This window comes from Barbus barbus, assembly GCF_936440315.1.
Source record: "Barbus barbus genome assembly, chromosome: 42".
In the NCBI taxonomy this organism is placed as follows: domain Eukaryota; kingdom Metazoa; phylum Chordata; class Actinopteri; order Cypriniformes; family Cyprinidae; genus Barbus; species Barbus barbus.
Window position 1 is genome coordinate 4,808,705 of NC_136720.1, and position 12,317 is coordinate 4,821,021.

General features: G+C 37.6%; 1 protein-coding gene across 1 annotated transcript in view; it reads right to left on the minus strand.

The window, feature by feature from the left end:
• Window positions 1–12,014, minus strand: part of LOC306861463 (macrophage mannose receptor 1-like) — a gene marked incomplete at both ends in the record, with an annotated part of 28,892 nt that extends 16,878 nt beyond the window's left edge. The window contains 4 exons of the mRNA XM_079403714.1: window positions 1,217–1,594; window positions 1,773–2,054; window positions 4,319–4,621; window positions 12,002–12,014. Coding sequence (XP_079259840.1) covers window positions 1,217–1,594; window positions 1,773–2,054; window positions 4,319–4,621; window positions 12,002–12,014 — 976 coding nt within the window. The remainder of the gene's footprint in view (window positions 1–1,216; window positions 1,595–1,772; window positions 2,055–4,318; window positions 4,622–12,001) is intronic.
• Window positions 12,015–12,317: the final 303 nt, after the last annotated feature.

The window sequence follows — 12,317 nt, forward strand, 5'->3', positions numbered from 1 at the left end:
ACAGAGGAGCAGCTGCCACCAAGCAGACCATGTCTCATTGGGTCAGGGATGCTATTGCTATTGCTCTTGCTTATGAGGCGCGCAGTCAAGCTTCGCCTATAGGTCTTAGGGCTCACTCCACCAGGGGGGGTCGCCTCCTCTAGTGCTTTGGCAAGGGGTGCCCCCTTACAACAGGTTTGTGATGCGGCAGGTTGGTCCTCTCCGCACACATTCATAAGATTTTATAGTTTGGATGCTCATGCCACTCCGGGCTCTCATGTCCTTGAGTCAATGTCACAAGCTAATGTCTGAGGCCTTCTTGCGTTCTTGTGGGCACACCTGCACAACCGTGGGGTCCAGACATTTCCAAGCACGGCGGCGTGGGTATTCTCGTTCCCAATGCGCTGAGCAGCGCAGCATCGATTGTAGCTTTCGAAAGGGAACGTTTCCGGTTACTTAACTGTAACCTTGTTCCCTGAGAAAGCGGAACGAGATGCTGCGCTGCTTTGCCGTGCTGAAGATCTTCCAGGACCGCTCTTCAGACAAAATATCCTGATGATGCACCTGTGGCTCATCTTTTTATAGCCTCGTGTTGCTATATTACCTCCGGGTCAATTCTATCGACGTGTTACACACAATATTCACAGCTGGTCACGACTAAAGGCGTTCCCAATGCGCTGAGCAGCGCAGCATCTCGTTCCGCTATTCGGTTACAGTTAAGTAACCGGAAACATTATACCTGACAGCCTGCTCACTTTTATCACTGACTCTGAGTCTTGTGGAAGTCATTTGTGACAGAAGGATTCACACTGAATTTGGTGCAAAATGGATGCACGACATTGGAGGAGTTTGAAGAAGAAGAGTGAAATCTATACTGCTGTGCATTTGCCCCTAATTAACAGTTGTTTGTTCCCTATTTAGTGTACTTGATTATGTTTTGTTGTAAAAAAACAAAAACAAATAATAAATGTGTTCTATTTGAGGTCACCATTATGGTGATTAGTCACTTTGGTCATATTTATTTGTTATATATCATTATAATCATTATTAATCATTATAATCATTAACATGTTAAGGTCTACCAACATTTTACAAAACGTTTTCTACAATAAATTTCAATATAATTTGAATCCACATATTTATAGGCCTTTAGCCTAAATTAAACATGCTGAACACAGGTGCTAAAAGTCTTTCTTATTCCTCAAATAATGACATCCAAAAAAGCAAGATAACTTACTGCTGTAACAGAAGAAAGGCTTGTTGAATACACAGATCTCATCTGTCCATCGGCCTGAATATCTGAATGATACTGCAGTGCAGTGCTGATACCCATTCTCATAAATTTGATTGTCACCATTATCTGGTTGAGCTTGCATCGCAGGAATTTGAGGCCTCCAGTTTTGATAACTGGTATTCTGACTGTTTGACCAAACTCTGTTTCTGTTCAGGCCGATCCAGATTTCATTTCCACCTGCTGTCTCAAAGATCCTCTGGTTCTCAGTCTGATTTCTCACATTGGCGAGATCTGTGTAATGATCTCTGCAGTATCTACGAGCCTCTGACCAGGTTTTCCATTCATCAATTCTGATAAAACTCTGTGTGGCGGTTTCTCTACCTGATATGAAATATGAACAATTTATTTGCACATCAGCTCTCATTGAAAAAATGTTTAATTTATATTAAAAAAAAAAGTTAAATGTCCTTACCATCATAGCAAACAAATAGCAGTGGGTAGTCACACCACATATCAAACCATTTCCCATTATAATCCATGTAAACACACAATTCGTTACCCTCTCTATTGTCCGGTTCATGTTGCCAGTTTCTGAAATCTCTCTCTCCTTCCTGATAGAAATCATTGTCTTCCAGTGACCATCTCCAGCTGTTCACATCACCATACAGTCCAATCCAGCCTGAATCATTGAAACTCCCATTAACTGTGTTAATCAGTCTGTTCATTTCCTCCATGTTATCAATGGTGGCCAGATCAGTGTAATTCTGTCTGCAGTATCTCTGAGCTTCAGTCCAGGTCTTAGATTCATTCACAAAGTGATACTGACGGGACGATGCTGATGCTGACAATAGAGGAAACAAATAATTAATTTATATATTTATTTATGAGAGTATCCTAAATATTTCTAATGAATTCAGTGGACTCCGATCTGAGCATTTTGTAACGTTTATGCATTTTTCTCATTTAATGAAATCTTTACTATTATAAATTATATGATCAGCATTGAGTGAAAAGTTGAATTAAAAAATGAACACAAATTTCAGAATATATAGTATGGTTTATTTCCCTTTTGCTTTAAATACAGTAGCCATTTAACTGCATGAATTTCTCAAGATTGTGTCACACTTGATCATGTTCTCCAACCTGATTTGATCCAGAAAGCATATGCTTCAATAGAACAACATCTGGCTTTCAGTATCACAAATTTGATCATTGGCCATGTGAATGATTATTTAACATCATATCATTTATTTTAGTTATTAATTTCAAAAGCTTTGTTTACTTCCTGGTTTAAATTAGACTTTGAATCCCAGATATTAAAGATAGTCTCAGGCCAAAGGAATTATTTATTTTTATTTTTATTTATTTTGGTCCCTGTAATGGTCACTAAAATCGTTAATGGTCACCAAAATATTTTGGTTACCAACATTCTTCAAAATGTATTATTTTCTGTTTTGTAGAAGAAAGAAATGCATACAGATTTGGAATGACATGAGGGTGAATAAAAGATGACAGAATTAAACATATTGGGTGAACTATTATACATTTAAAGGCCCCTTCACACCAAGAATGACAACGGTAACTATATTAGCACCCACACCAATGCATGATAACGTTCTGTATAAGAGCACAGAACTTATGATGTCTGCCACTTTAAATGCTCAAACTTCTTAAAGTAGAGTGGATTCTGATTGGCTAATTGTTAAATTAAAAGTTTTTATCACCCATCATCTGGAAAAATCATTCTAATATTGATTCCAACTATATTGTTACTTATCGTTGTTATTGTTAAATACAGTGGCCGAGAGAGCTCAACACGTGCTGCAACTGAAAACACATGCAAACAGAAAAAACACCTTCATCAGTTTGACAGGACATGTGCTGCAAATACTCACAATGCAACCAAATACAGAAATGTGCTGCAAGAAGCACAGACCACAATGGAGCCCTTACGAAAATTAACCATGGTTTTACTACAAATAATAATAATAATAAAACATGGTTACTACAGTTAAACCATGGTAACCACGAATTAACCATGGCATTCTACACTTTACCATAGTTAAACCATGATATTCATAGTAAAACTGTGGTTATACAAATGGTAGCAAATACTTAAAATAAAAAAACATGGCTACTACACTTTTATTCTGATAAAACCATGGTTAATTTTTGTAAGGGAAATGATTCAAGGGGACCCCAACAATGCTTACGAAAATGAACCATGGTTTTCTTATAGTTTTTTTTTTTTGGTGTATTGATTACTATTTTTTTAAGAACTGTTGCACACATACCATGGTTAAACTATGGTTAAGTGTAGCAAAACCATGGTTAATTTTCATAAGGGTTCCGTTGTGGTCTGTGCTACTTGCAGATAATTTCTGTATTTGGTTGTGTTGTATTTGTAGCACATGTGCTGTCAGACTGATGAAGATGTTTTCTTAATTTGCAAGTGCTTTTTCTGTTTGCATGTGTTTTCTTAAGTTGCAGCGTGTGTAGCTCTCTCGGCCACCATAGTTACAGTTGTTCTGTGAATTTCCCTATTCTCATGGAATTAAAATTATTAGAATGATCTTTAGGCTTGTAAGATCTACTGTACTCACCACTGTGGCAAAAGAAAGGAAATGCAAAATTGCAGTCTTCATCAGTCCAGCTCCCAGAGTCACTAAATGACACTGAAGCGCAGGATCCAGCAGTATCTGGATGCCATGTGCTCCAGTAAGTAAATGAAGAGTTGCTCTGATCTGACCAAGACCAGGTTCTGTACAGTCCAATCCAAACATTATAATAATAAAAATCTTGTAATAAATACTGGATCTTCTGGTTTTCAGTCTCATTCCTGATACTGATGAGGTCTGTGTGATGTTCTCTGCAGTAACTCTGAGCTTCAATCCAGGTTTTAGACTCGTAAATAACAACATAAGTTTCACTGGCATTTTCTCTTCCTGAAAAATATAAATAAAATTTTGTTCGGAGAAAGGATGGTTTAGTTGTTTTCAGTTTTGTTCACCATCTTATGCTCACCATCATAGCAGACCGTAGCATGAAACGCATTGGAGCAGCTTGCTGTATACCATAACCCACTGCTTATATAAACACACAGACTTTGTTCTCCATAATTGATTGGTCCTGGGTTATTCCAGTTCCTGAAGTCTTTCTCTCCAACCTTAAAGAAGTCACTGTCCTCTAGAGTCCATTTCCAACTGTTCAGATCATCATAGAGTCCAATCCAGGCCAAATCAATGGAAACATCATTCACTGTGTCCAATAACTGGATCGTCTGTTGTTCATTTTCAATGGTGGCCAGATCAGTGTATTTCTCTCTACAGTATCTCTGAGCTTCTGCCCAAGTCTTGGATTCATTCACAAAGACATACTGAGAGGCACACAGTGTGAGGGTAAAGAAACCTGTTAAAACACAAAATTGTCCATTGTCAGACACTAGAGGCCACAATTTTGTAACGTATTGCTACTTTGACTGTCGGGTAGAAGTCTGCTGTGGAGCTCGCCTTAGTGTGGGCTCAGCAGAAGTGCACATCGAGGGTGCAAAGGGGGCATTTGCGAGCACCTTTCTGAAAGCTATAATGTGATGAATGGGACACCTGAATTCATCTCCTGAACTTAACGGTCACGTATACACAGCAGCCATTCGAAGTCTGCATGAAACTTCATTTCTATAATATCCGTGATAACTGACTATTAATTATCCTGATGGGTACAGTATCAGTATAAGGTCCAAACCACATAAATAAAAAATAGTTATCTAAAAGATATACAAATACACCACTGGGACTCTCAAAAAGATCTGTACATTCAAAACAAGAAAAGAAAGAAAAATCTCTTTCTATAACGTGAAACGGTATCAAAATATGAGGTCAAAACTCCCTTTTTTTTTTTTTTTTAATTCCTTCCTTCCTTGGCCATAACAAGTGTTTTGTCTAGATCTACAACCACACATGAACCTTACTTTATATCATACAAATATAATACATAATATTTTTCATAAGAAAGCTTGACAGCCCTAACATTAAAGTTTTATGTGTTTTAGTTCATATGTGTCAACTTTTGGAGACATTAGTGCATAAATGGGATCAAAATTAACTTCTGGCTTCTTTTGGTTAGTTTTAGACTGGAAAATTAAGGAAATTAAATGACACATAAGCCAAATGGTTGTAACTGCACTGGCACATCTGACACATTAACAAGAAAGAGCAGCAGTAGTTCCGGTAGCTCAGTAATGATTTAAGATTTACAAATAAGAAATGCACATTCTGAAGACAATAAATTAATTAATTTTTTAATGTTATAAAGCTGGCTCATCTCAAACTGCACTGATTTTTATCCGACGAAATGCTCTCCAGAATGAGAATGTGCCTTACTTAATACCTTCTGCCACCAACTAGCAAATCATGTTTATGGCTGACTTGATATGATATGATATATGTCCAATTCCAACTTGTTTCAATGTGTCAAAGAAAAGAAAACTGCACTCATCAAGCCAAAAATAACCTGCACATTCTTATCCAGCTTTTTCCTGAACAACCAATGGGTGCCACCATGATAACTCCCTAGTTAAGTTCAACCTACTTAAGTTCCCCTCTCTGTACAGGTCTTTGCCAACTATTATGTTGTTTCATGTTGCTTGTGGTTCCCTGTGTCTGAATTGAGCTTCATCTTCTTGGATTTTTATTAAGCGTTATATTGGACTATCATCGTCTTCATCGTTCCTCTTCTACAAGAGCGTGATGCATGCATCCAGAACGTGATAACAGAAAAGGCAAGAGAACCACCTACCAAAGTATAATTTAAACTGGAAATCAAAATCTAAATATTTTAAACAAAGAAAATGACAAAGTTCTAAATTCTGGTCACAAATCAAAAAAGCCCATTTGTGACAATGAGCCTGTGAAAAGGACCGAGTTTCCTGCTACCATTGCAGTACACACACTTACACACATACATAAGAAAAAAAGGAATAATTTGGCAAGAATGCAGAAACAGAAGTATTTTTCAGTGGTCGACTGCCGGACCCCGTCCCTCCACATATATTTTTAAATAACCAAGATAAAGATTAAAAATAAGTAAAAACATTCCATACCTGAGAGTACTATCAGTGAAAACATGGCTCTGGAGGAAATCATGCCTGTTTTATTGTATTTTTAAAGTAATTAAGCACCAGTTTTGTCAAAATTGTTGTTGACATCAAGTCCCCTGTCTTGCTCACCAGTTTATGTTTGGGGCTGTCTTTATATTTATTGCAAAATGTGGGTGGGATCTTCTTTAAACTCACAAAACCTGTTGGGTCACCCAAGCAGTACGAGTTTGTTCAGCATAAATTTACATAATAAAGATGTAATCTGTATCTTAACACGACATAAAAGCATAAATAGACATGCTGTAAATTGAATACATGAATGGATTTCTGTTCATTAAAAAAAGGCACTGGATCTTCAATAAATATGAAACCAGAACTTGATATCATGAAAAATTAGGGAATCATATACCAAAGTCAAGACCAGACAACACGCAATTAGTCAGGAAGATATATATATATATATATAAATAGTGTAAGTATTGCATGTATATATGTGTGTATGTACTGTATATATATATAATTTTAAATAGAAATAGCAAATCAAAGTAACACCCACATGAAATCTTGCAAGAAACACAAGACCAGTACAACAGGAAGTTAATTTCTTTCAAAAGTTTTTTAATGTTATACCAGGTCTCTTCTGCCATTCTATAGTTAAATACAATAATAATACAGAGGAATATATGTATCATATGTCTGTGAGCCATGGTTGAGTCTTAACAAATAAAGAAATATGATATACTGGCTTGAATGTAGACTATGTTTGCATGTTTTAGTGAAAGAAACCATCCAATAGAAATCATGCACAGATCGTTTCAGAATGTGAACTGTCTGAATGTAGTAGCAACATTACTCTCCTAAAATGGAGCAGCATTTATAGAATTTTAGTTTGGTATTTGCAGCACCAGACCCATTAAAATTTTTTTTTTAAATCAACAACATTGCTGTGTAACTCACCACTATCTTTTACGTTGTTTTCACAGCTATTTTTGACTGGTCTGTAAGTTCTTATTGCATTAATTTGTACTAAATGATCAGGCTGAATGTGTTTTAAAAGAGAAAGCAACTGTCTGCACTCATAGAAGGCAAAACCAGAAGAACAAGGTGCCAGAGATTTTAAACAAACCCTGCGAGTTCACATTACTGGCTGCTATATGAAAACGAAAAGTGAGGAACACATGATATCATATAAAAACGATTATCTCAGTCCTTAATCAAAAACACCTGTGTATGTAAGACATGTCCCTCATGCACCTGAATCTAACAGCTTTATTGATGCTCTGAAGTAATAAGTGCATCATCAATGTTTTTTTGTCCTGTACGCATGACAGCACTAGAGACAAAATTGTCCCATCTAGGGATCCAGCTCTTAACATTACGTGAACTCACAATGAAACGGGTCTTTAAAAATGACAAATATAGCCATCATTTCATATTGTGCTACTTGATCTTCAAGCTATCGCCACGTAAGCAAGTTCACAGGTTTTGTCTGTTAAAATAAATATAGACTCAAATCAATTATAAAGGAATTTTGTGGTTTCAAATCAAGTTAAGCTCTACTAACACCATTTGTGACATGCTTTTGATTGTCACAGACATATCTGACAAATCTCACATCGGTTTTAAAAACAAACAGAAGTCAATTGAAGTTTTATGCATCACAGAAGGTTTTAAAACACAAATGTTGTAAAAGTTGTGCGAACCATCCTTTATAAAAATGATCCTGAATACAATTAGATTGTTGTTTACAACATGCTTGGACACACTAGATTTTTTCATCATTAACTAAAACTATTAAAACATTTATAATGATTAGAATTAAAGACAGTAAGACATCGCAGGTGATTTGGTCATCTTATAATGAATAGGGTTTTTTATGTATGATATAATCCTATCAACCAAATCTAACATGGTTAATTAAATTATGTTATTAAAGGCCTATGTGTCCTGTATTTATATCGACTGAACCAGCAATGCCATTAATTATGAATTCATCAGTCTTTTGCTCGCCAAAGTCAATTCCTGCATATAAATATTACGCCAAATTGGAACAGAAAATCGTGCTATACGCACTTTCATGAGATCGGGTTAGTGTCACGTCGTAAAAAGGATCAGGAAGCAGTAGCGAGGGAAACGAGAGCTTTATTAAAAGCCAGACAGAAACACAGGTGGAAACACAGGATGATGGTGATTGACGCAGGAACCTTGATGGACACACAGATGTCCGAAGTGAAGAGATAATCCGTGAGTGCTGAGTGATCCGGAACAGAGAACGCCAACAGGAACAGGAAACAGGTGACCACACTGGAAGACATCAACAACGATCTGGCAACGGATAGAAGAACTGGTGAGTATAAGTAGCTGAGATGATGAGCTGCAGCAGGTGCTGCAAACGAGACACAGCCGAGACAAATCAGTGGTGATGGGTGTCGTGGCACGCCGGAGTTGTCTAGTCTGGATCTCAGTTGGTGCAATTAGAAAGGCTCAAAACAGCAGAGTTTCAAATGTGAAAGAAAAGACTTTATTATAACAAGATAACAAAGCCGAGAACACAGCCACCACATCAAACTGCTTCTCAGTTTTGTGAGTGTCAGTACAGGATATATATGCTTTTTATTGCCCATATTTGGTAGTTCCTGTTTTTCTTATTTGGCCTTGTCTATTTTACCACATTTAATTACTAGTCCACCTGGTCTAAATTCTAATGGTGTCATCCGTTCATATTCGCCATTTTTTAAAAAGTAAAAGTTCTTTTTCTACTCCCATTGGTTGGCAGTGCTCCCAGAAGACATTCATCACAGTTGTTTACACGTATTTGTCATATTCTGGAAGTCACCCAAAGTTCCTCGGGTTATTCTAAGTTCACAGGCAACACCTGTACCCTTGACCGTCGCACATCCCTCAAAACATTTTATACTCAGTATGACCAGTAGATGGCACTCCAAGACCATTAATAGTAGGATATCACACCTTGCATTGGCAGTACATGTATTACATTTTTAAACATGTCTATTATTTTGAATAAGATAATGTTATAGTGAGTAAACAAAATATACAATATATTATTCCCCTCTTTGAGACTTACTAAGTCTCACCATCACGTCCATTACCTAGAGTGCAGTTCCATGAGTCCACCCCTCAGTTTATACCCTCTTTCAGCCAATGTGTGGCCTCTCATAACCTCTTATCAAATGGTTTCTTCATGATACCGCACTCCAGAGGAAGCCAGACCCAAACATCTCTCCTCACCCTTGACTAGAGGAGAGTAAAAGAATCTGTCTTCCCATCTAAACATACTTTTGGGGAACAACAATTCAATCATCGATATGTGTGTAAGCGTGTGCACAAAATGTTCAAGCCTTGCCCATGGTTATCATGGTCATGTAGAATATATGAGTGATTAATCAACACATCTGGAAAATCGATTTAAAACACTGGTTTGTCCCTCACAGCCAGAGGAACTCTAGGCATTTCCGGTAGCCCAGAGCGCTATCTGGTGATGTTATCCTTCGTTGCCAGAGGAGCTTCCTCCAGCCCTATCTGGTGTTGGAGTAGATGGTGGGTTTTTAAACCCCAGTTGAATCTACTCATGTTGCCAAGCACTGAAGTGCTCGTCGATCCTTCATTCTTCCTTTCTGGCGGCATGTCCCAGTGTGTACAGCAATCATTGTTATAGTAACTAATGGAATGTTAGTGTAATAGCATAAAAAATAAGTATAGAAAAAATACATATTGATCTCTGAAGGCTGGGCTAAATGAATAAACACTGTTATTGCACTCCTGACTTGGGTCAGACCCTCAATCACCTTTCAGATACCAATTAATCCTTCTTTGTCATTCCCTTTTTCTGGTTGCAATGCCTCATAACATGGACAATGACCTGCTTCAGACCCTTATCGTTCCCTTTTTCTTTCATTAATCACATTATACATTTAAGATTAGCAAATAAATTTCAATATAAATGAAATATAAATGATATAAGGAGTAAATGACTTCAGGAAGGGGCATATGCCAAAGGAAAATACATAGTACCCCTATCTCTCTCCCTACACTATCCAACACCTCTAATATATCTACAAAAGTGAAAATAAAGAAGTATATAAAAAATTAAAAGGCACCCCTTCCCTACCACTCCGTTGTTCTTTCAGGAAAGGTTTCACAGAATAGTCTCTTCCAGGTCAAAGTCGTCTAGTTCGTCCAGTCCAGGGCCCACAGTGTATCCGTGAGCATATCCAATGTCAACTCCGGTTGGTCTTACTGATATGCTTAGCATCTGTTTGGCTGCAGCACTGGCCAGCATGGATCTGATGAAAGGTATAACACAACAAAACAATACAAAAAACACAACAATAGCAATAGCTATTACGATGCCCACCTTAATCAACCACCCTTTCCAAGACCCAAAAATTGAATTTAACCAGTCTCCAATCTGCAGATCTGCTCCAGCATTCAAGGTTACTTCTTCTCTCAGATTTTTCAGTTTGTCCATCGCTTGGGTGAATGATCCATCTGGTGCTGTATTATTTGGGATATAGGTACAACAGTCAGAACCAAACATCACACAAACTCCCCCTTTCTCCGCCAATAGCCAATTCAATGCTTGTCTATTTTGCCATGTCATTCTGCTTGTTGCATCTAGTTGCTCTCCAAGAGCACTTAAGGCATCATTGGTGTAATTAATGAACCTCTGCTGATTATAGTAAATGTAATTAATCCATTCAGTGTTTTTGTTTGTGGCTATCCATATAAGTATAGACTCAAAGCCAGACTTTACCTCATTTCTCGCTTTAAATTTTTCTGGTATTCCTCTAGGTTGGCCAATTGCATCTAAGTATACATCTGGATCTGGAGCATACGCTCTCTTTGCTCTGCTTCCTTGTGGTTTGGGATCCTTTACACTATCTATGTCTCCTTCAATTATTGTTATTCCTTGCAACAATCTTACTCTAGTACAGATACCTTTCCAATCTTTTGGGAGTGTGATTAGTAATCTTTTTCCTCCACACATCCAATAGTAATCTGCTACTGCTTCTGTTTGATCCTGTAGATAATAAGTAACAGGGAAGTGAATTGTAGCTGCTGCACAATTGTCTATTAATCTCACAATTGTCATATTTGTTTTTACAGTTGCAGTAGCATACACTATACTATCAAATTTGACTACATGTGGATCTCGAAACATAAATACATCCATATGCCAAGTTACCGCACAGTTGCCCCTGAATTCTCCCATATTATGTTTTCCTTGGGTTTTGTTGAAGCATTCAAAATCTAATGTGTAATCAATATCATAAGCTGATGGGATCTCTCTTTTATTTTCAGCAACTCTAATGTTCATCTGATTACACTCTTTTCCTACTCTTATTTTGCCAAAATCTTTATAGAAGCCCTTATTTCCTAACATAAGTAAACATTCTGCTGGACAATATGTGGCATTTAGATAACGTACCCCTTTTTTAGTGTCTTTACAATATTGAGAATAATGTTTACCACATTGGATAAAATCATAGGGACTTGGCACTACTGTTAATTTTTCGAGAGGGGATGGAGAACAAAACACACAACTATCTTTTCCTGCTCCTTTTGCAGTGAATTCTGCCCATTTGAACCACTCGTTGTCATGAGCTGCTTCTAGCAGTCCTTCTTTCTTTAAATCTAATGTTTTGGCATTATCGTGATCCCTCCTTGCTGACCTCTTTCTAGCATGTTCGTTTGCATAAATACCTGATTTCTGATCAGTCCCCCTAAGAGAATAGTTCAGCAATGGTGTTTGGATCAAGCGTGAGGAATTCATCAGGTTGATATCTGGGTTGAGCACTAGTTGATGGCTGTGGTTCGAATGGTCTTGTGGATTGCTCCGTGTCTTGGGCAATCTCTGCAGCAGATATATCATCACCAAGAGCACGATCAGTTTCACCCTGACCTTCATGTTCCACTTCTGGAGACTGCACCCCATCTTCAGTCAGTGCTGCGGCCTCTGCGCGCTCTGTTTCCCTGAAATGAGGTTCG